Below are 22,490 nucleotides of genomic sequence, written 5' to 3' on the forward strand. Positions count from 1 at the left end.
AAATATTTAACTGTGTTAATATTTTTTAAAAAACATTGAGTTATTTGCAGATGTTCAAAATGCACATGGGCCTAGTATAATGTGAGAGACAAATGAATCTACATAATTTCAGGGTAAGACACAAATAAATAAATGAGAAAGAGTAAATAAAGTTGGCCTTTCAAGGGCATTTTCTTGCTTTAGTGAAAGAAGCAGAGGAATTTACAAAGCAAGGCAGAACACCTTTGACGATGAAGGAGAGTAATGTTAGCATGGGCTTTGATGTGATAATGTGAAATTGGCAAGGATTATTCTAAGGAGAAGGTTCGTGGGGACTCTGGAAGACAAGCAAACTATCAGTGCTGGAGAGGTATCTGTCAAGACAAATTTGTGCTATTTCTGATCAGAGACTTTCTTCTGTTTAGCAGGTTCAGGGTCACATGCCTCCGCTCATGATCCCAATTTTTCCACACGACCAGCGGACATTGGCAGCGGCTGCTGCAGCCCAGCAGGGATTCCTTTTCCCCCCAGGAATAACTTACAAGCCAGGTAAGTTGACAGGGATGTGAAACTATTTAATAGGTTAAGATAATGTCCATTACTTCTCTTGTGATCTGTCTGGTATGGATGGTGATATGCAAAAGGATAAGACAGGAGGAGGGGGATATGTGGATTTTTTAATGCTTTATTATGATTTTTTTTCAAGTCCAGGTAATTTCGTCTAGAGATACCCAGGGAATTGGTTTTGCAGGACCGTATTTATTTTATTTCTGTGTACCACAAAATCATTTCCTTTGAATTTATTGACCCACTTCCCTGCCAATTTGCATGTGAGAGAAGCCTGGTTCTTTATAGGAAGGTTACATATATCTCTTTTTTTAGGCCCTTTCTCATCAGCATGTACACATACTACTCTTTTGTGCAAGCCTTCTTTATAATTAGAGATAAAAAGTGAAGGCAGGTATGATTTAATTTGTGTATTTCAAATGGGCAGCATTTTGTATGATTTCCATCTAAATAACAGAGGTTTCAGCAGTTCAGCTGCAATCATCAATTCAGGCTTGTAACAGGTCATGCAACTTCGCAGTGCGAGATGTTTGAAGATGATTTAGCAAATGTTATGATTTCTTTCTTTATTCCTTTGAGTTTACTGGGCTCCTGGGGAATTCAATTAGGGATATAATGGTTTGAAGCTACTTTCAGATTCTCCTTGTAAACAGGGCTTTAAATGTTTAAAGCCATGTTAGCAATGGAATTCAGGGTAAGAAGATATTTAAGTAAATAACACTCAACCTTATTTTCATGTGTATATTCCTTGTAAACCCAGACCTCAGCCCAGAAGCAGCATCTTTATTTTTCTCATTAATCTCTCCACCTCTAATTAATATTAAACAAAAAAATTGGCTACAGCATTTTCTTTGGAAGTTAAATGTAAAATTTACAAAGTAACAGTTGAAATCGACTGCTGCTGGTAATGGGAATTTTGCAGTGGCTTTCAGAAAGAGGAGGGATCAGTTCTGAAACAAAACCGTAAACTACATATTAAATGTAATCCAAGTTAAATATAAAGTCTTTTCAAGTACGTTTAGTAAGATATGGTGCCAAACAACACTGCAGAAATTATTTCCATTTGTTCTGCTCTGCTCTGTCTTGTTACCTATATAAATATACATTTATGAAAAATAGATTTTTAGGTATGACAGATTCTGAGTGTCAGACTTGGATCTCAATGTTTGGAATCTAGTCTTCCACATAGCCTCTGGCTACTTTGTGTTCTGAGACATGTGCTTTGCTTTACCTCTTACTTAGCCAATGTGTGAAATGGGAATATTCTTATGAGGATAGGAAAGATTGGTCAACCTGTCAATTTTGGTTTCTTATTTTTCTAAACTTAGGTTCTCCTCATCCCAAATATTGAACTTCGTTATTTTATATTGGATTAATTAAAACTTTAAGGTGCAGTGTAACTTAGATTCCTTTTGTGTCTGCTGACCACAAACACTTGACAATTCTCCCAGGACATGCAGCTATGGAGGTTGGACTTTATTTAAATGAGATACATAAAGTAGAGCTGTTATGTAGCCAACACTTATTTGAACGGACTGAATAATTACAGTTGGTTACATTGGCTAGCATGGAAAAAGGCATACTATTGTCATATGGCCCATGGTAACTATGAACACTACGATCTTTCTGGCAAATGCTAGGCCATGCCTGTGGACTAAGTGTAGTGGCTAAAAAGACGATAGATGAACCAGGAACTCCCTGACTCAAATCTCAATGGACAAAACAATCCAAAGTGGGTCTGGGGAGGAGCATAGCAGTGAATCTTCCACAATGTTCCAAGCGGTGCCTGATCATGCCAGTTAGTGCAGAAGTTATGTGTGTGTGTGTTTCACAATATCAGCTCCAGGCTGGCATATCTAATAGGTCTGGATCAGGCCTATTTTGGGGGGAAAGCTGCTTTGGATCCAATAGATCCAGTTTTTACAATTAACAGATCACAAATAAAGCAAAAAAATTCTTAACATCAAGAGAGTGGAATCAAACCTACACTTACTAAAACTTGTAAATGCCTTGGCCCTCAGGGAAGATGACCATGGATTTGTCCCCTCAGGAGGAGGGGTCTTCCACCTCTGAGGCAGAGGCTGGGTGATCACCTAATCCTCGAGAGCATCATTGCCTCAAGAGGCAGGCCAGTAGGGCTCCTTTAAGGAGAACTGCTCAAACAGAAAGAAAGACTTTTCAAGAGGAAGGGGCTCCTTGGGAGCAGTTAGGGCTCAGGAAGCTCTGGCAATATAAGCCTCCAATATCAGTCTAGCCATTGCTGGAAATAATGTCTTCTACCAGCGGCAGTGCATTGTATCCCTGACCTTACACTGTGATTGAACCTTTGTGCTACTGACCCTCAACTCCTTTTGATTCTGCTTCTTGGACTGTATATTGTATCTGATTTCTTATCTGTGCTTTGACCTTGGCTGCTTTTCAGACCCTCTTTTGGAACTCCCCTTCTTGTCTAGCAAAACTGTGCTTTTGGCCATTGCCTATTTATTGACTTGCTTTTGGATTGCCCCTTAGTTTAACCTAATGCTGAGCTTGATTCAGCCATGGTAGGACATTAGGACTTTATAGGTAAACACCAACACTTTGAATTGAACCTGAAAACAAGTCCGGAACTGGTGCAATTGGTATAAGACTGGTATATAAAATGCACATCAGAAAGCTGGCTGTAGCATTTTACACCAATGCTACAACCACAATGCAGTTTCCAAACACTCTTCAAGAGCAGCTCCACATCTTGCATGATGCAGTAATCTAAGGCCTTAGCTAGACCTACCTGAAAGTCCAGGGGAGAGGAGGGGAGACCTCATGTTGCGATTAACATGAGATCTCACCCTCGTTTACACGTAAGGCGTGACAACCTCAGGAAGAGAGGTGTTGCGCCTGCCATTTTTTATTTTTTAAAGGGGACGGAGCGCACGAACGCTCGTGTGCAAAGGTAAGGTTTTTTTTTAAAAAAAAATTAACTACTTTCCCTGCTCCCCCCACCCTATCCCCAATGGGTGCAGCTCCTGGCTCTGCGCGAGTAATCATGTGGAGCCGGGTAAACCCGTGGAAATGGGCCACACACTCCGCGGTCTAGGGCTCAGCCCGAGACCACAGAAAAACCGGGCCCAAAGAAGAGGGCTGTATCCCAGGGCAAGGGAGGGATGATCCCTCCCTGATCCCGGGATCCCCTGTGCGTCATCTGGACGCACAGGGACGATCCCAGGGTTCACGCCAGGATATAGCCTGGTCTAGCTAAGGCCTAAATGCGAAGGTACTATATCTTGGCATCAGCCATCCCATCTATGATATATGGCTGATTATATTGATTGTTAGGAGTATGTGATAACATATAAACATTCAGTGTAAAGTTGCTGTTAATATTGCATTGAAGCATTATTTGGTGTTTTATAATTGCATGCTTAGTTTGGGAAAATTATCTTTATCTTGCTCATAAAGGAGCTGATTAAGAATGAGCTACAAGTAGGGTATGTGTTTTGTGTATAGTCAAAATGGAAGCTTAGAGCTATTTCACATCTGCTAGCCAGCGCTTTGGTCTGGTAATAAAACGGAGCCCAACTTATTTAAACAAATGCATATTTGTTTACTGCATATTTTACACCAAGGGGATTCGTGGGACCATAATGGCCCCTGCAAAGGACTGCCTTTAAACATGGCGCCGATTTCTATGAAGGCTGCCAAGGTTCCTAAAAATAAGGAAGGCACCCAACCCGACAATCCTTTGAAAGAGCTTTTACATCAACTTGGAAGTGAAATTTGGGAAGTCTGTGTGGCAGCATTACAACCACTGAAATACAAACTGACCACGCCCTCGCAGAAAGTCCTCACTCGAGACCCATAGGACTAGGTCAAGGACCTTAAAAACATGAGTAGGCATTTGCATTTATGCATTCACGGTCTTGCGGAGCATGAGAGAGGGGGTGGCGTGCTGACTTTCTTAGGCACCTTGCTGGGTGAAACCTGCCCTGATTTTCAACTCTTTAACCAGAACGTTGAATGAGCACATCGAGCACTAGGCCCCTGCTCACAGATGACACAAAAATTTTGAACACATAACCCAACAAATGAAAAAACATATTTCAGTGGTGGGAAGATTGGCTTCTGCAAAATGATTCACACACACACACATATGCTGGATTGTTTTTTCTCTCTTTCAGATGATTCCAGTCCCAGCCTTTGATATCAAATTTTAAAATGGCAGAAAGCCCTTGAATTATTCATCCATAATATGCTGAACTTGACAATGGAGGCAGGCGGGGCTTGTGCCCCCTCCTTGCGTTTTGACTCATACTTTTCATACTTCTATCCTAGATCTCTTTCAGAACGTGAAAATGCATTCCATGTAGGAAATCAGCAATGTACAGAGCAGCCCTTAATGTTCAAAATTAGGATGTATTGCTTTGTTCTGGCTTTAGAATGATGTCTTGCAAGTCTGTGCTGCCTACAAAATTATTTGCCAGTTTGACTAGTGAAACAGAAGTTGGCAAATCATTTTGGGACTTACAAGCACCGATGTATATATAAACAATAGGAGCACCAATGTAAATAGACAATTAACAAAACAGGGCTGCTGACGAGGCTAGTCTGCAAAGCAAGGAATGATGATGGATCGTGGGCTTTTCTTTTTCTTCTTCCTTGAGCCATTCTCCCAATAATCAAGACTAGTATAGGCCTATACCTACAACAAACCTGTTCTGACTTGTTTTGTCTACCTTCATAAAATTAAAAAAAGAAAAGAATAGGTCCTCACGCAAGCATTCCAAATCCAGAAACAAATTTGAAAAAAATTGCTACAACATGTTGAGTGAGAGATTGCCAAGACAGCTACCGAGAAGCTTCTTGATCCATTTTTGTGCTCAGAAAATCAGAAAGGGAAATATGCATCTTCTGTAATTAAAAAATGTTAAACTTTCACCATCTCCCCCCCTAACAACCCCCGCCCCCGCTTTTAGGCCCAGCCTTTCTCCCCACAAGGAACATGCCCCTTGTTTGATTTTACTACAGATAGCAAAACATTCCATTGGTATGAAGTGTCATGCTTTGTTCTCTGGATAATGCTATTATATAATGCAGTGGGATTATATTAACCATATATTGTTCATTTTAAAATGCTCAGATTTAATCCTAGAAGGGACAACTTTATGTTGTTGTTGTTTTTTGGGGGGGAAACAAATTTGGGGGAATGAAAATAAGCTTGTCATCAGCAAAAGAGAAAACCATAGCTAGCAGGTGAGCCAGAGAACACTACAGGGTGTGGTACAGGCACTAATAAATTAACTTTAAGGCATATATATATATATATACACACACACACACACACACACACACACACACACACACATATTCCATGCTATTTCAAACCACGGAAGCATGACAGCTGTGAAAAAGGAGTGCCACAGGGAATTCTTTTAGAGTTTGATTTTTTTTTTAATGTTTGACATGGAAAATGTTTTAGTACAAATAAAGCAACTGATATTGAACTTACAAAAAGGGGGAGATGGTGCAGGGGCGAGATGGTGCAGAGTTTGCTGTATGGAATAGGGATGAATAATTCATAATATTTAAAGAAAGAGTGCCTTGGAAATGTTTGGCAGTGCAATCCATGCTTATACTCGAATGCTTATTTTTATCCTATTTAAAGCATCATTAATTCAATATCTTTGTGATTTTTTTTTAAATTGTCTATTTACCAAAGAAACATTATTTACCTTTTGATGGTGATACTCTGTATTCAGATAATTCTGCTTATGTTCTTTGAAGGCTAAACAAAATTATCTAACCATAAAGAAACAAGAGTTTGATACTGTAAGAAAACAATTTACTTATTTAAAACAACAACAACCCACTGCAGACTGAAATCAACCTCATAGAAAGGGGGTGGTGGTGGAATAAGATCTGATGTTATGAATGTTACTCCATAGGACACCAACACAATGTAGGTTAGCAAAGGCATTGTAGCAGTGCTCCGTATGCAATCAGAAGCCAATTGTTAGTGGACTGTGTACAAGCACATACTGTGCTCAATGGTCTGATGAGGTATTATGGATATGATGCAGAGAGACCTTGTGGATTAGAACCCCATAATTTGTTTAAAAAGTGAAAGCAACTTAACATTTACATGGAGCTTGTCTGAGTACTCTAGCACTTTGGGTGGTAAGCAGGAGGAGGGTGTTTATGAGAATTTTGGAGGTATATTCGAGATGGGTGTATGTACATATGGGGAATGTTGCTGTTTCCTAACTGCATTATTCTGGATCTTTCTATACCACACCTACATTATTACATTCCTCGTGCAATGTGAAGAAGTTGGTCCAAAGCAACTTGATTATTATAAATGTAAAAAATGTTCAGAGGAGCAGCTTATTAAAACATAGCCTAGAGATAGTACATAACACTGACTTTAAATTAGAAGCCAAAGTGATACTCCATTAAAGCATGGTTATTGTGTAATTTATCAATCACTGTATTTTTTTTATTGTAAGTTTGATTTTTAACCTCCCCTGCCACCCCAGTCCAGCTCTGAAAAAGCATGCTGAAGTGACTAGGGGAGGGGGGTTATAGATAGCTATAATGTGAAAAGATGTCACATATATGTAATTTTATTTACAAAGGCAACAGTCGCTTACTTTAGAGGCTTCTTATTTTAGCAGCAACTCTATAAAACACTCCTGAATTACAGCAATATCCAGGACTGAATTCTAAACATTTTAGGGACTCTGTGGGTGTATTTCTAATGCTGATCAATGTATTCCAGTCTTCACATATTTAGTCATGTACTCCACCAGTATACATGGTACTTCGCAGAACAAAGTAGCCACAATGACAGGCCCCTGCCCCAAGGACCTTATAATCTAAATTTTAACAGTAGAGGTGACAACAAACAACAAAGGGAACATGGGGCATAGGGAGCAATGGGGCGGGGGGAGGGAGACCTATCCAATTGGATAAGCTGTTTAAGTAGGGGTTGCACTGGTAGGCAGCTGTATTATTAAGTGATATGTTGGGTAAGAAAAAGTAGTCACCCTCGTGTTTGCCTCAAAACTGCTTTGGGGGCTATTTGAGCGTTTGAAGGTAGAGGCTGCATAGGCAGCAAGTGCTCCCATTAGCATGAAGAACTTTTCCCACTGAGGATCCTGGGATTTGAAGACAAGATTTTTCATTCTGGGTGAAAAAATGACACTGCACACATTTATGGAAGTACTCTCCACATCCTACCTATTTCCTATTCCCCAAGGTAAGGGTGTTTTTTCACTCGGAGAAGGGGAAGGGGGACTTGTAGGGAAGCCAAGGTGGGAGCTGAGAAGAATCAAGGTGGAAGGCCTGCTTTAGAGAGGCTGTGCTCACAGTTCTTTGAACAACTTTGCTTCAGATATTCATCCCATCCTTAATTTGGAGAACTTCACAATATTCATGCAATGTTGTGCTCATTACTTGGACCACAGCTAGACCGAAGGTTTATCCTGGGATCATCCAGTGTTCACCCCTGCCTGAGCACTGGATCCCCTGTGTGTCACCTAGATGAACAGGTTTGACCCCTGGATGATCTAGGGATAAACCTTAGGTCTAGCTATGGCCCCGGTTTCGTATAAGATGGCTACTCTGATTCCAGCAAGGAGATATATAGGTCTTGATCTCATTAAGTTGGGAAATGAACTAGGACTCACCTTATGGTTGTACACATCTTTTCCTGCTATACTCTAAATTTTAGAAAGTGGTATGGTTTATTTATAACCCATTTTGCCCTAAGTACAGATGAATGTCACAAAGTGAATTAATGATAAATGAGGCTTGATAAAGTAGTGTTTCCTAAACTATGGACATGTTTCCCCTTGTGAAGGAGGGGCTGCTAAGGTCTAGGGCAGTGTTGGGCAACCTGTGGCCTTTCCAGGTAGCATGGCCAATATCGGGGATGATGGGAGTTGTAGTCCAACAATGTTCGGAAAACCACAGGTTCCTCACCCCACAGTTCTTCTTTGTAATCTGATTTTCCCACCAAAAGGAAACGCAAAGTGACTAACAACAAATGCAATATTACCCAATAAAATATCAAGGAACAATATGAAAAAATATCTAACAATAAAAAATACCACAATAAACCTTTCAATGTAATAAGATGTCAAGGTTGTAAGCTTGGTCAAAGGTAGAAGCTATTCTATTTGGGTTTTAAATAATACTGATTACCTAATTACTACTTAATAAAAATGAACAAGAATGGTATCATGAAATCAGAAGAACTGAAAGGATTACATGGGTAGTATCCAAAGGTACTCCTGCACAGAGTAGGCCCATTGAAGTGAATGGGCCTAAGTTACCTAGGACTACCATTGGTTTAACCAGGCTTAGTGCATTACAACAAGGAGAGCATTTTATATTACCAAATATTGGGCCCATACAACACCCTAAACCATGGTTAGGCCGCTAACTCTTTTGCAGCAAATGGTTAATGAGCATATTTAAACTGTGGTTATGTAGCCACCATGGTTAGGAATGGTTCATGTGACATACTAAGTCATGGTTCACATGACATGCTAAGATATACCTTTTGGCTCAAAATGCTTAACTACCATGGCTTAGCATGTTTTCTGAACAAGGTCAAAACCCCAAAATTTTCAAGCCAACTACATGTATTCAGTTCCCAGTATTTCTTTTTCAGTGACTGGTGTTTTTCCAGTAGTTGATTAGGCATATTCTTTGACTAGTCCCTTTCTTCTGCCGCATATCCAACTCCTTGGAAAGGATTAGCAGTGCTGCCTTCTTACTTCCTACACCAGATACTCTCTCACCAATCCCTGCCAGCAGGGCCAGTACTACCATAGAGGCCACTCAAGCGGCCACCTAGAGCGCCAAGCTAAGAGGGGCACCGGGCACAGCGCAGCACTCACGCGCGTTGGCTGTGAGCCAGGCCAGCCCGAGGATTCAGCTGGGCCTGGGCGGATGAGACGGTGCCCCGTGCCCGCCCAGCCGAAGCGAAGCCAGGGATGTTGGGGTGGCTCCACGTTCGGACTTCTGGAACGTGCCCAGAAGAGAGAGAGAGAGAGAATGTATGGCTGAATGGGGTCTTTGAGTGAATGCATGTGTTCATGCGTGTGTTTGTTCAGAGTGAGTGATGCTGAGTGTGTGTGTGCGCACACGTGTGAGTTGGGGGGTGATTTGGAGGTGATATTCCTATTAAATAATGCATTTTAGACCCATAGGCGTTCCTTTCCAATTTGTTTGCTATAATTGGCATGACGTATTTCTTGCACTTCAAAATAAATTTAGCAGTTTCAAGTTTTGTGCTTCTTATTTTTTCCAGGAAACGTATGTTCTTAAAAATCAAAGTTGGCATTTTGGGGTGGGGTGGGGTGAAAGTAGCTCACCTTGCCTAGGTCGCAAAATAGTCTGGCACCGGCCCTGCCTACCAGCCACTCCCGGTATGGTTGGAATTCATAGTGGTGGCTGCCTTTGGTAGCCTTGGCTCCCAGCTGGCAGACAGGACTCACTGTTGCTGCTCCTCCTTTTCTGGCGGCTTTTACGGTATGTGGGCTTCAGGAGAGCAGGCTGCCACAGAGCCTCATCTGTCACCTGAAGGAGATGTTGCTTCCTTCCCCACAAGTGGAGTCCTGGGTGGATTGAGTGTCACCTCTCTCTCTCTGTGTGTGTGTGTGTGTGTGTGTGTGTGTGTGTGTGTGTGTGTGTGACTGCATCCTCCGCACTATCCTATCATTCCAAGGAAGAAGGAAGCTTAGAAAGACACCTGTGTTGTTCTTGAGTCCCTGTGCATCAGAGAGATCCTCTTATACTTCTGTTTTAATGCCAGTATGGAATTGCTCCCCCAGTCCATATGGCCTTGTGTACAGCAGTGCGAGTGGGGTGTCTGAGTCCAAAAAGTTTGAACTCTAATGTTTGAAAGAATATACTGCAGCTCAAGAGCCAGTGTGGTTTAATGGCTAAAGTGTTGGACTGGGAGTCGGGAGATCCAGGTTCTAGTCCCCACTCAGCCATGGAAACCCACTGGGTGACTTTGGGCCAGTCACAGACGCCCAGTCCAGCCTACCTCACAGGGTGGTTGTTGTGAGAATAAAACGGAGGAGGTTTATGTACACCACTTTGGGTTCCCTGGAGAAAAAAAGGTGGGATATAAATGCAATAATAAATAAATAAAAGTAAAATTTCCATCAAAAATATCTTAGAGCAATTTATTGAAATCAGGTACTAGTGCTGGGCTGAAGCCTATTTTCAGGAATTTTCTCTCCCCCTGTGGAAAACACAAGGGTGGGGGGAATTCAGAGAATTTTTCTCCTTGGAGAGGGGACAGGATTTCCACATACCTTTTTAAAGTGTAGTTGGTTCCTGAAGAGTCTTCTTCCTATTTTTTAGTTTAAAAACAACGCACATCCCTTCCTCCAACATTTGGAGGAGCCCAGCAGTTCTTAGTGAAGGCCTATGGGAGGCCATGTGACCTCACCCTCTCCAATAAGCATTCAGGAAGAACTCCTGGGCTCCTGAAAATGTCGGGGATGTTTTAAAAAAAAAGAAAAAGAAAGAAAGAAGACCCCTCAACAATTGGCTACATTTAAAAAGGTATGTGGAAACCCTACCCCCTCCCCAAGTAGAAAATTCTACAAAATTCTCATCTCTCTCAGCCTCTTTGACCTGAATTTTTGTCCCCCCCCCCCCCAATATGTAATGCTGAAAATAGTATGGTTGAAAGTTTTGGCACAGCGCTATCAGGTGCCATGCACTAACTCATCTCTTAGACCAAAGAAGTGCAGCAAAAGATATTTCAAGTGCAGGAGATGCTCAACACCTGACAAGACTGGGCCTTTGCAAACTGCTTTGTGTCACGTGTATCCCTTGAAATATTTCTACACACGCAATTATTTTCCAAGGCTGCTATGCTTTGTGATCTGTAATAAGAGTGAGCATGCTTGGGTCTAAGCATTACATTTTATGTTTTGCCAGTTTGCCTACTAGCTATCTGCTGAGCAGAAGTTCCAAGGTAGAGCTGCAAGTCTGTGCCCAGCAAACCCCTTTTGTTTTTGCAGATGTTTAGGCTTAGAGCAGTGTTGTGGAGCTCAGGCCCTGTTTGTACTTGTCTGCTGCTATTCTCTGCTCATTGTCTAAACCTGTATGCATTGTTCTCCTCGACAGGTGATAACTATCCTGTGCAGTTCATTCCGTCAACAATGGCAGCTGCTGCTGCTTCTGGACTCAGCCCTTTACAGCTCCAGGTATGTGCCAGAACAAAAATATGTGGGCTTGAAGCCAATGCTTTAGTGGAAAACTGCTAACCAGCTGTATGCTAAGTAACGGCTTGAATGTTAAGTAATTTTTTAAGCACAGCCCCAGAAGGATTAACACCTTATGTACTTACCATGCTGCAAACAGAACTGCATGCTGTCAGCCTTGATGCTGGGAAATGCAGCCAACTTTGTATTTTATATCAATTAAGTTAATAATTTTGGGCACAATCCAGCCTGTGTTGAGCACTTTTATTCCTGCTGATTTTGGTGGGAAAATTAAGTGCGTATTTAACTTTTTTCCCTGTTAAAATGAAAGGGGTTTCCATAGTGTTAATTTGGGCTGGATCATGCCCTGTGGGTGTGGGTGGAGAGGGCAGGGAAAGCATATCGCTATTTAGTGGAAGACATGTTCAGATTATTTTATTTTTCTTAAGCTTTTTCCGAGTGTGGCCTGTTTAGCTTTTGCTACTCGTAGTGGGTGTCTGAATCAATGTATTTTGTCCTTTCTTTTGGGCTTGATGATGACTGTTTTATAAACGGCACACTTGCAGCTTCTGTATTTATGGAATCTCAGGCTTTCCATGCGTTAAGTTGGTTGGATGCCAGCAGCCATCAGGAGTCTGAGTTTGGTCCCTTGCTAGGTCATTTATTTATTTTTGTCATAGGGGGAACTAAATGTTGTGTGAAAATGATTTACACTCCAATTTATTATATAGCTTTTTAATATTCCCCAAGAAAAGGCACAATCGTGTCAAATAATGAAGTAGCAGTCAAAAGCTTATAAAGGGGGGTGTTTAGTCATAACACTAGGGGTTTAGCTTTTGGTCATTTAAATGATGTGGCTAATACATCTCATACCTGTTATAAACCAGAAGAGAAGTAGTGTTAGGTCAGTAATGGTAAAAATTGTCTTGCTGCTTGAGAGTCAAATAGGCTTATTGGGGCATTAGCTTTCGCAGGCTACAAGAGTGCTTTGTACCACAACGAACCAGTCAGTCACTGCTGTGCCAGAAGATTTTAAAATCCTATTATTAGTCAGTTATCCTTCTTCAGACAGTGCAGCATAGGGCTGCACATATGGATGGCCAGCCAAGCAGGACGCTTAGCAGGAAACTCTTCGGCAGCAGTGAACATAGTTTGAAGTATGTCTCCTCACCTGGTCACTGTTCAAGGTAGCCAAGGACTGAAATGGACAAGCAGAAGTCCACATGATGTATTTGTTGCTGTGTCGAACCATTTACTGAATGTTTAATAATTCCCCACCTAACCATTTCTGTTTCACATTTGACCATTTGATCCACCGCCTTCAGTCAGAAATGGTATAATACAGCAACAAATACAGCACCATCTCCAGGTTTTGGAGGGCCCTTGTGAAAAACTACCTCAATGGACACCTTTCCCTCAGTAAGTCTACCTTCTTACCAACATTGGTGCCTCCTCCTGCTGCTCTTGCTCCATGTCCTCATTATTTCTACCATCTGCTTGCTTGCCAGGCAAAGGGCCAATGAGTGTGCAGGCAGTGACATCTATTACTCCTCCTTCACACCACCTCTGTTGTCTGGGCAAGAGCTAGAGGTGGGTGGACAAATAGGTTGCAATGGCATCGAAGAAGAGCAGGGAGTTCTTGTCACTGGAGCCCTCTGCTGGAGTTTAGGCTCTTGGCAGGTGCCCAGTCATGCTGACCCTTGATGTGGGCCATGAAGAACTAGAGCCTATGGGCTTCCTGCTTGTTTGTTTTACTTATAGGCTACATCTAGGAGGATGAGGACCTTACCCTCTACAGGATTTTTTTTAATGCCTGGTGTTTCAGTGGTAAATGTCTTTTTGTTCTGTGGAATCTTTTCGAAAGGATGGCTCCATCTTTGGTCTTAGATGAGACTTACAGCTAAGGCTCAGAGTTCATTATCTCCTTGACTAGAATCATCTCTAGTGAGGGTTGGCTTATGATTTCCACTGGGAAATCACCCTCATTTGCGGCTGTGAGAGAAAATTCTCAAGAAACGGGCCATAGATTATATTGTGGGCTAGGCCCTGCAACACCATTTTAGTATTGGAAACAAAACACCTATGTTGAGGAGATGTCACTGATGAGACTTGGGAACATCTGTTGTTGATTGCAACATTTATGGTTTCTACCTTCCTAGATTCTACCTTCGTAGTTTCCTAACTGGTGAAAACAAAAGTTCTACTTAGGGTGCAATCCTGTGGTGATGTCTTTGAGCTTGGATGTTTATGGGCATCCTATGCAGAGTGGGAGGAGTGGCGGAGGCTACCTCTGTGCTCCTTCTGCTCTGCATTTGGGCTAGACGGGCTTGTTGCCCATCCAGCAGGGACACATTAGAGTGCGAGAGAAGGTGTCTGGGGAGTCCAAATGATATATCGTATTCCAGCTTCTCCAGTCCCCTCCCCTCCCCACCCCTTGGTCGGAGAGAAGGCAGCCAGCACAGTTCTCTCTGTGAGGGGGCAGTGGCAGGGAGTGTGAATTCCTGGATCCATGGTCGGAGCTGTGTCTCTGACCTTGGATTTAGGAATCAGTTATTCTTTGCCCCCAGACTCTGTTTAGAGGCCATAGGATTGCTCTCTTAGGTTCTTTGGGTACAGCAGCTTGCAAATTGCTATATTTGTAATTGTAAAGGTTGTTTTAATAAAAGGGAGTTCCCAAATTCATAAATATGAGAGTACAATTTCTATTATGTTATAAACACTAACATTTCTAAACAACAAAGTTGTGGTACCTTAAAGACTAACACATTTATTCTGCCATAGATTTTTTTTTTACTATATTTCATCAGATGCAAATAACATTCATGTTCTTAAAGGAGCAAAATAAGTTTCTATAAGAGTGTATATATTAGGACTTTCCCCCCAAAATTATTTTTCCCCGAAAGAAAGGAAAGAAATATTTTCCCCATGTCTGCATCTTTTGTGGAGATTCTGCATTGCTACACACAGATGGGTGGCACTACCAATAAGGCACTTGACTCATTTGCTGAGTTGGCTTTCTCAGAACTGTGAGCTCATATCCTGGATACCTTAAAGATCATCTAGCTATTCCTTAGAATCTAAGAAGATCAGACAATGACTAGAGGGAAGAAGTCCATGCTCCACTGACTAGTGCAGAAAACTATTATCTGGACCATGTTCTGGATAGTAGCAAACTCAACTCAACTAGTGACAGTTACTAATCTAATTACCTGTTGTAGTCCCATTCTCCAGCTGTTGAGTCTTTGGAGGTAGTCAAACATTGGCACTTTAAAAGGTCCTTTTGATAGTGTTCCTGAGGAATTGCTAGTTCCTTCCATTTTGCTTCTCAGAATCCAATAGGTGAGGACAAATCTGTACACAATTTAGACTCTGGTTATCTATATTCATTGTGCGATATGTTTTTTTTTAAAAAAATGTGGAATGTGTACAACTTTGGATACTTCCAGTCTAGCTATTGTTCTGACATGTTGGATGGAGGTGCATTCAAGTTTACCCCCAACAACTCTGACATGTTACAGCCATATCAGACCATACTATGTTGACTAATACATGTTTCAATTGGTTCTCATTAACACAACTGGTCTTTTTAATAGGGGTGAGTGAAGATGATCAATGATACAGCTTCTGCTGCCATTTAGTGTTCCGTTTCCTCCTCCGTTCTGTACTACTACCTTTCATTTTTCATTCCTGGTATACTTTTAATCCATAGTTTAAAAGGGTTTGTGTAGAAGTTATGTCTGTCTTACTCTGGATACATGTATAAAGCCTGAGTATAACTCTTCAGGGATCATTTCCTGATCTTTCAGAGGACTTGTAGCATTCCTGTTACTGGGAAATACCACAGTAGCTAACTAGACACACATCTGTCCCGAAAGACCTGCCTACATTTAGCTCTTTTGTGAGGCCCTCCTGTCAATTCTTTTCCATCCCCCAAAGCAAACGCAGTAATGCTAGAGATTTTTTCAATGTCAGTAAAGAAAGAAATGGCACAATTCTATCAACAGCTGGTGATAAATTGTTGATAGTAATAATGCACTGCAATTACGTTAACTGGAGTTATTCCTAAACAAAATGGTCTTTTAAAACGTATATGTGTGGAGGCAGAGGGGAGAGCAAACGAGCAAGAAGGCTCTACCTTTCCCCTGATGTTTCTTGTGTAATTTGTCCTTCAAAGTTTATCACGTATAACATTAATGAGCCTTGGCAAGTCTTAGCCATAGTTGCAGCTGTGTGCTAGAAGACTGAAGTTTTTATAATCAACTAAATTAAAGAAGAACAAAAACTGTACAGCATTCTTCTTTCGTGTGTTGCCCCCCCCTCCTTAATTGTACAAAGAGTAACGACCTTTTGTTATACCACTGGGTGCAGATCCAAAGTACTGCTGAAGCATTGCAGAGCCTGCCTCAGGGGTGCAATATTAGCAGAATGAAGGCCAAAGAATGCTATTTTTAGTTGAACAGTTTGGCAGATGGAGGCACGAATACTCATATATCTGAAGGTTGAGGGGTTTGAACCATTAATTTTGATAATGTATTTAACCCTGGGAACAATCAGAAACTGTAACTCTAAGGTTACAATGCTTTTGACCTTTAGAGAACAGAGGGCACTCAGTACAGTAAACAATATATTACATTTCTACTTATTCTAATTCTCTCACACATATAAATTTCAGGACAGGGTTGACATTTGCTTTCCTCAGCTATTTTCGGGCAGGCCCTTAAAGTAAGTCGAGAAGAATGTGCAGGAAAGAGGCCGTTGTAATGTGACAGTCATGTAAATATGGCCTTTTAATAGCTAAGATCTTAAATGTAGCCTTTTATGAAGAAATATTATTCTCAAGAATTAGCATCTCGGTGACTTATTCCTGTGTTCTCCCCACCCCAATGAAAAAGTTGGTTTAGTGGGCTGCTTATGTTTATGGGGTTTCCTGTATATTGTAATAAGCTTAAAGCAATGTTTTTATTGGGGCTAATGCTGTACGATAGGCTTATCTTAGAAAGAAAATGATTTGGTCCTGCTTCAGTTCCACATCATGTAAAGTGCTATACCTGCTTCTTGCGTTATGATGCACGCTCCTCTTCAGCAAATACAGCAGTTAAATATCACACAGCTTAAGTATTCCTAATTAAAATATCTCCATGTGTCAGCATATTGGTAATGTATTATTTTAATCCATTTATTTTGTTTATGAAACAGTGACATATGTTTAGATTGTGAAATATATGAGCCTTAAAAATCACTTTATTGAAGAAAATTAATTCCTACAATGCTATCTGGGTAATGTGTTCACTCACCCAGTCAGTCACTGGCGGGCCTGCCACTCTTAATGTTGCTTAGACACACTTTAACAGTTTTATCTGACATAACATTTCTCTGATGCAGCAGGCAATAATAATTTCCCCCCACAAATGCTAAACAGGGGTTTCCTTTATTTTTATTTGCAACCTGACAAAGAATGGAGATTTTGAGGGTGGGTGGATGGGTGGCGGTGGTGGTGGAGAGAAAGAGAGAAAATGCTTCAGAGATTCAAGTAAGACCAATCAAAATTAAAACCAGCTAGTTACCTTTTCAAAGTTTGACATTGCAATTTGTTTGTCAGCAGGTAGATGTTCAGGTCAGCGCTGTGAGTGACTGACTGTCAGCAGGAATTCCAACAAGACAAGTAATTTCATTCAGTATATTAGTGACAGATTGCTCACTTCTTCGAATCACTAGAGAAAATAAACGTAATATTGTTACCGGCAGAGTTTCTGTCTTCATTAGCCCCATAAAATCATTCTAGCCAGCATTCAAAAGACTACTGGGCTCTAGGTGGGCTTCTGCTTATTATGAATTTGTTCAAGTGATTTTTTTGGGGGTCAATATTAGCCCCATAAAAGATCATTCAACTGAATCACTTTTTCAGAAAAGCTTTGTTTCAGAAATTTGGGGTGCAATTTAAAGGTTTTTACTTTTATGTTGTAAATTCCCTGGCCTCAGTCCAGAGAAAGCAAGTCTTATTTAGTTGTGAGTAACTTAAATGTCATTAATTTCAATGGGACTTATGTGTGACTAACTTTGTTTGGCTTATATCATGAGCTTCAGCCTCCTGGGGCAGTGGGAGGGGAAAGTACTTTAAAGATAATATGCTGGGCATGCACAGAGTGCAAGTTTCTTAAACTGTTTCCTCAAGGCAGCCTGTGTGCAGTACTCTTGGAGACACTTACACTTCCTTCCCACACACACTCACCAGAGAAGAAAGAGGTGGCCAGAAGCAAGCTGGAAGCCAACTGAGTTGGGGACAGAGATGCTGAGAAAGGCAATGAGATGGTGCGGGTTCACACGTAATGCTAAACAAGCTGAGAATAACCTCGGGCTCATGCACTCCCCTTCCCCTCACTCCTTCTGCACAGTTAGAGCTCCGGATATTGGGTGGTATAGAAATGTAATTAATAAATACATAAATAAAATAATAAGGACTTTGGAAGGAAGGTGACTTGTCTTTACATATGAATCAGAGCTGTGGTTTAAAACAAACTTTGGACAGTTTCAAACCAATGTCAAACCATGGCTTATTTAGCTGTCTTCTTTAACTAAGTAGGGCCTGTTCAGACAACATGCTAAGCCATGGTTAGGCAGCTAGGTCATGCTTCACGCAACATGCTAAGCCATAATGTTTAGCTTAAAGTGCTTCACCACTGTGGTTTAGCGTATCATCTGAACAGGTTCGTAGAGTTTGTTATAAACCATAATCTGTGGTTCATATGTAATGATATGCCATCTTATATATCAAGTGAAACTAAACTCTGCTAATGTCTTCCAGTCACACAGGGGTGTGGGAGGGTGTGAGCCTGACGCTTTGCTTGGATTCGTTTATGCTTATGCCACTAAACTATGGTTGACATGTAACACTGAGCTATGGTTTAGTGTTATATGTCAACTAACTCATAGTCTTTTGATTTGTTCAGTTCTTTCAATCGCTATAGTTCATGTACTGATTTCCCATCAGTACATAAGGCACAAGACACCAATGCTTACTGCAGAAGATAACCAAGTGAATGGCGTGTGCAGTTCACATGGTTACCTTCTGCAGTAAGCATGGATGTCTTGTGAGAAAAATGTGTTTATCTTTGTCAGGGACAATTTCCTTGCTACCAGATGAGCAGTAATGGAAATGGAGAAACTGTCATCTAGATGTGGCCTGAGACAAAGTGCATGCCTGCACCATAGTGGGATTATGGATGGCTGTACCCAAATCTGGACCTGGAATGTGTATTCTCCCTGAAGACAGTTGGTCGGGCTAGGTTTATAAGCTGCAACTTAGTTTCAAGCCAAAACAGGCATTTGAGATTGAGCTGGAGCTTGATATAAAGTAGGCAGAAAGTAGGCAGAAGGATAGGAGCCCAAGATTCTAATCTTTATACTATCTGCCAATCACAGAGGCTGATGTTGCAGACCCCTGCTCTCTTTCATCTCTAAAGTGGGCTCTGATAGCTTACTACTCACTGGCTACCAATTCGTGAAGTTCAAGCCTCTTTCAAGTCCCAAAGTCCTTGATAAGGCATAAGGGCACTTAAATAGTTGTGCCAATCCCTATTGAGAACTTTGATGTCTTAATGTTAATGAAAATCTATAGGCTGATTAGTTAGCATTTTAGATATTTTTATATAACAAAATAAAATGCACTTGACATTTGAGATGCCCCTTTTTTCTTTTGAAAAACTTTTATTAGCTGAAAAAAATAAATAAAGCTCAACCATAACATTTAAAATGTTACTTTTAAAATATTATTTATTTATTTATTTATTTAAGGATTTTTATGCCGCCATTCAGCCAAAAAAGGCTCTCACAGCGGCTTACAAAAGTATTTCTTGACAGTCCCTGCCCACAGGCTTACAATCTAAAAGGGAGGGGGCTCTGAGCTGGAGCTGGACCCAGGCACGGTGGAGAGGTGCCTGGCTGCTGCTTCCTCCCTCACTGGTGGCCTCTGCAGAGACAGTTGGTAGCAGGAGGGAGGGGGCTCTCAGCTGGAGCTGGACCCAGGCACGGTGGAGAGGTGCCTGGCTGCTGCTTCCTCCCTCACTGGTGGCCTATCGTAGCATTAAAATATGAACATCGTTATACACTAGCGTTTCTGTCCAGCACTGTATTTTTAGGTGCTTACAAAATAATAGTAGTGATTTGGATGGGCTCAGCTCATCCAAAATACAGGTAAGGACTTCATTATCTTTTCAAAAGATCTATTACTAGCTCCTGACCAGATGATAAAAAAGAGGATTGTTTCCTTTTATCGACCCAGTTTAGACAAAAATAGATAAATGAGAATAAATCACTGATGGGGGGGGGGGAAGCAGCAGTGTGGTGGGGCCACTGTTTATTTTATCTGATGAGACATAGTTTGCTCCTCCGTGAAGTTTTTTTTTTTAAAAAAACCCCAACAACAGTGTGTCTAAGTAATGAGATAAATGTGTTGGTTGTTCTCTTATGCTAAATAGCATTTGTCCATTTGTACACATAGCGTTTAGCAAGCTCCAAATATATTTATTTGATTTGGATTCTGTCCATCCTGCCCCAAAGGAATAGGGTAATTTGCATTTTTTTTGGACAAGGATTCAGTGATTATTTTATTTATTTATTTAGTGCATTTTTATACTACCCAATAGCCGAAGCTCTCTGGGCAGTTCACAAAAATTAAAATCATTCAAAGTATAAAACAAACAGTATAAAAGCATGATATAAAATACAATATAAAAGCACAACCAGAATAGAGCTTTCATGTATTCACTGGATTTCCTCCTTTTTTCAGATGTGATGGTCCTCGTACTGCATTGGAGCTGTTCACAAAAAACCACCCAAGTTTGGGGAGAAGGGTGTGTTTTGTTTTTGTCTTGGCAGTACAGGGGCCTTACAAGGTCCTTTTGATCCAAGATGTAATCACAAAATTAAAATTTACAGATATAACCAATAACATTCATAGTAAATACATGCATGCAACATCAAAACCCCAATTAACACATTCCTGACACATTAATCTTTGGCACTGAAAGCAAACCCCAAGCCAATTTAAAAAAAAGTTATATAGTGATTCTGGAAATAGGCTCCAAATTTGATAAGTGATGGAGGGAGGGAATTCCACAATGATGTGACAACATGCCCCCTAGGGTATTCCGTACATAGGCGGGATATAAATCGAATATCATCATCATCATCATCATCTAAGTTTGTTATATGCTTACAGTTTGTTATGTGACTTGGTGCACAAATGGCCTTACTTAGTCCATATAAGATTATTATTATTATTATTATTATTATTATTATTATTATTATTATTTATTGCATTTTTATACCGCCCAATAGCCGAAGCTCCCTGGGCGGTTCACAAAAACTAAAACAATTCAAAGTGTAAAACAAACAGTATAAAAACATGAGATAAAATACACATTAAAACGAATTAAAACATACCATACATGATTAAGACATCCTGAAAACTTTCTAAAATTTCACTGGATAGGCCTGCCGGAATAGATCAGTCTTTATTGCTTTTTTAAATTCTAAAAGACTGTCAAGTTGACGAATCTCCTCCGGCAGGCCATTCCACAGTCTGGGAGCAGCAGAAGAGATAGTTCAGTAGGGATGATCTCTTACATAGGGTGGGAGCATTTGATATAAAGTTAAATGTCCCGTATGAAAGCTGCTAGGACTTGGAGTGTCATCAGATGAGTGTTTTATAGGATGCTCATTACTGGGCACTCAAAGATTTTCACAAAGTCTTTTCACGATGCCATCCGCCTCCCGTGCAGCTCCCGCTCCTGCTCGTTTTCCCATTGCAAAAAAAGACCCGGAAAATCCTACTTCTTTGGCGGTAGTGAGACATGCCACCATTTCCTACTGTGTGCAGGAGAAGCAGTGGGATAAAAACATCCATTGAATGGGCCACATGATGGTTGTTTTCTGCTCATCCCTATAGTGGGACAGAAAAGCGCTGATAGAGAAACACGATCCCCCCCCCCCATCTGATGAAGGTCTTGATGAATCAAGACCTTTTTTTGAGATTCTACCAGGGTCTGAACTAAGACTGAAGTTACTAGGAACAGGGCACTCTTGGCCCTTTATTTGTGGGATTCTCTCCAGAGCGAGAGAAAGCAAGAGAGCAACTACATGTCTGTTTAATTGGCCCTTATAGAAGGGCAGTACACACATTTTTCTTTCACTGGGCTTTGAGCATTAAGCTGCTGTCATTTAGTTAGTGTTGACTCTTGTTTAGCTCATGTATAAAGCCCTGCATTGCTTGGGTCCTGGATACCTGAGCACTCGCCTTTCTCCTGTGCCTCACCATTGGCAGACTCGCTCTCAGGAGCAGGGTGCCCTGATGGTCCCCCGCTACAAATTGGAATGTGCCGGGGCCAGGTCTCTTTCAGTGGCTGGCCCCCCGGTTATGGAACAATGTGCCACTGGAGATTCGACAGGCTCCCACTCTCAATTGCTTCAAACGCCTTTGTAAGGCGTTTTTATTTTCACAAGAGTCTGGGGAGGGGGTGGTTTAAATTGGGGTTGAGGGCTTTTAATGGTTTGAGGGTGAGGGTTTTAATGGAATTGTTTTATGTGTTATTGTAAAGCGCCTCGATGCCAGAAATGGTGAGGCGGCGCTATAAAAATGCTTTAAATAAAATAAATAAATTGTTTTGGATTTTCTTTCATTATTGTTTAATGGATGTGTGCAGTTTGTTTGCTGCTTTTATGCTTGTGATGGAAGTA

The 22,490-nt window shown here is 41.1% G+C and overlaps 1 protein-coding gene across 14 annotated transcripts in view; it reads left to right on the forward strand.

Moving 5' to 3' along the window:
- SOX6 (SRY-box transcription factor 6) overlaps positions 1 to 22,490 on the forward strand; it is a 530,518-nt gene that overhangs the window by 404,577 nt on the left and 103,451 nt on the right. For 12 of the 14 annotated variants that reach the window (XM_063117232.1, XM_063117231.1, XM_063117230.1 and 9 more), the window contains 2 exons: positions 405 to 528; positions 11,680 to 11,759. In XM_063117232.1, coding sequence (XP_062973302.1) covers positions 405 to 528; positions 11,680 to 11,759 — 204 coding nt within the window. The remainder of the gene's footprint in view (positions 1 to 404; positions 529 to 11,679; positions 11,760 to 22,490) is intronic. The other 2 variants (XM_063117225.1, XM_063117229.1) reach the window with 1 other exon arrangement.

The sequence above is a fragment of the Elgaria multicarinata genome, chromosome 2 (genome assembly GCF_023053635.1).
Source record: "Elgaria multicarinata webbii isolate HBS135686 ecotype San Diego chromosome 2, rElgMul1.1.pri, whole genome shotgun sequence".
Classification (NCBI taxonomy): domain Eukaryota; kingdom Metazoa; phylum Chordata; class Lepidosauria; order Squamata; family Anguidae; genus Elgaria; species Elgaria multicarinata.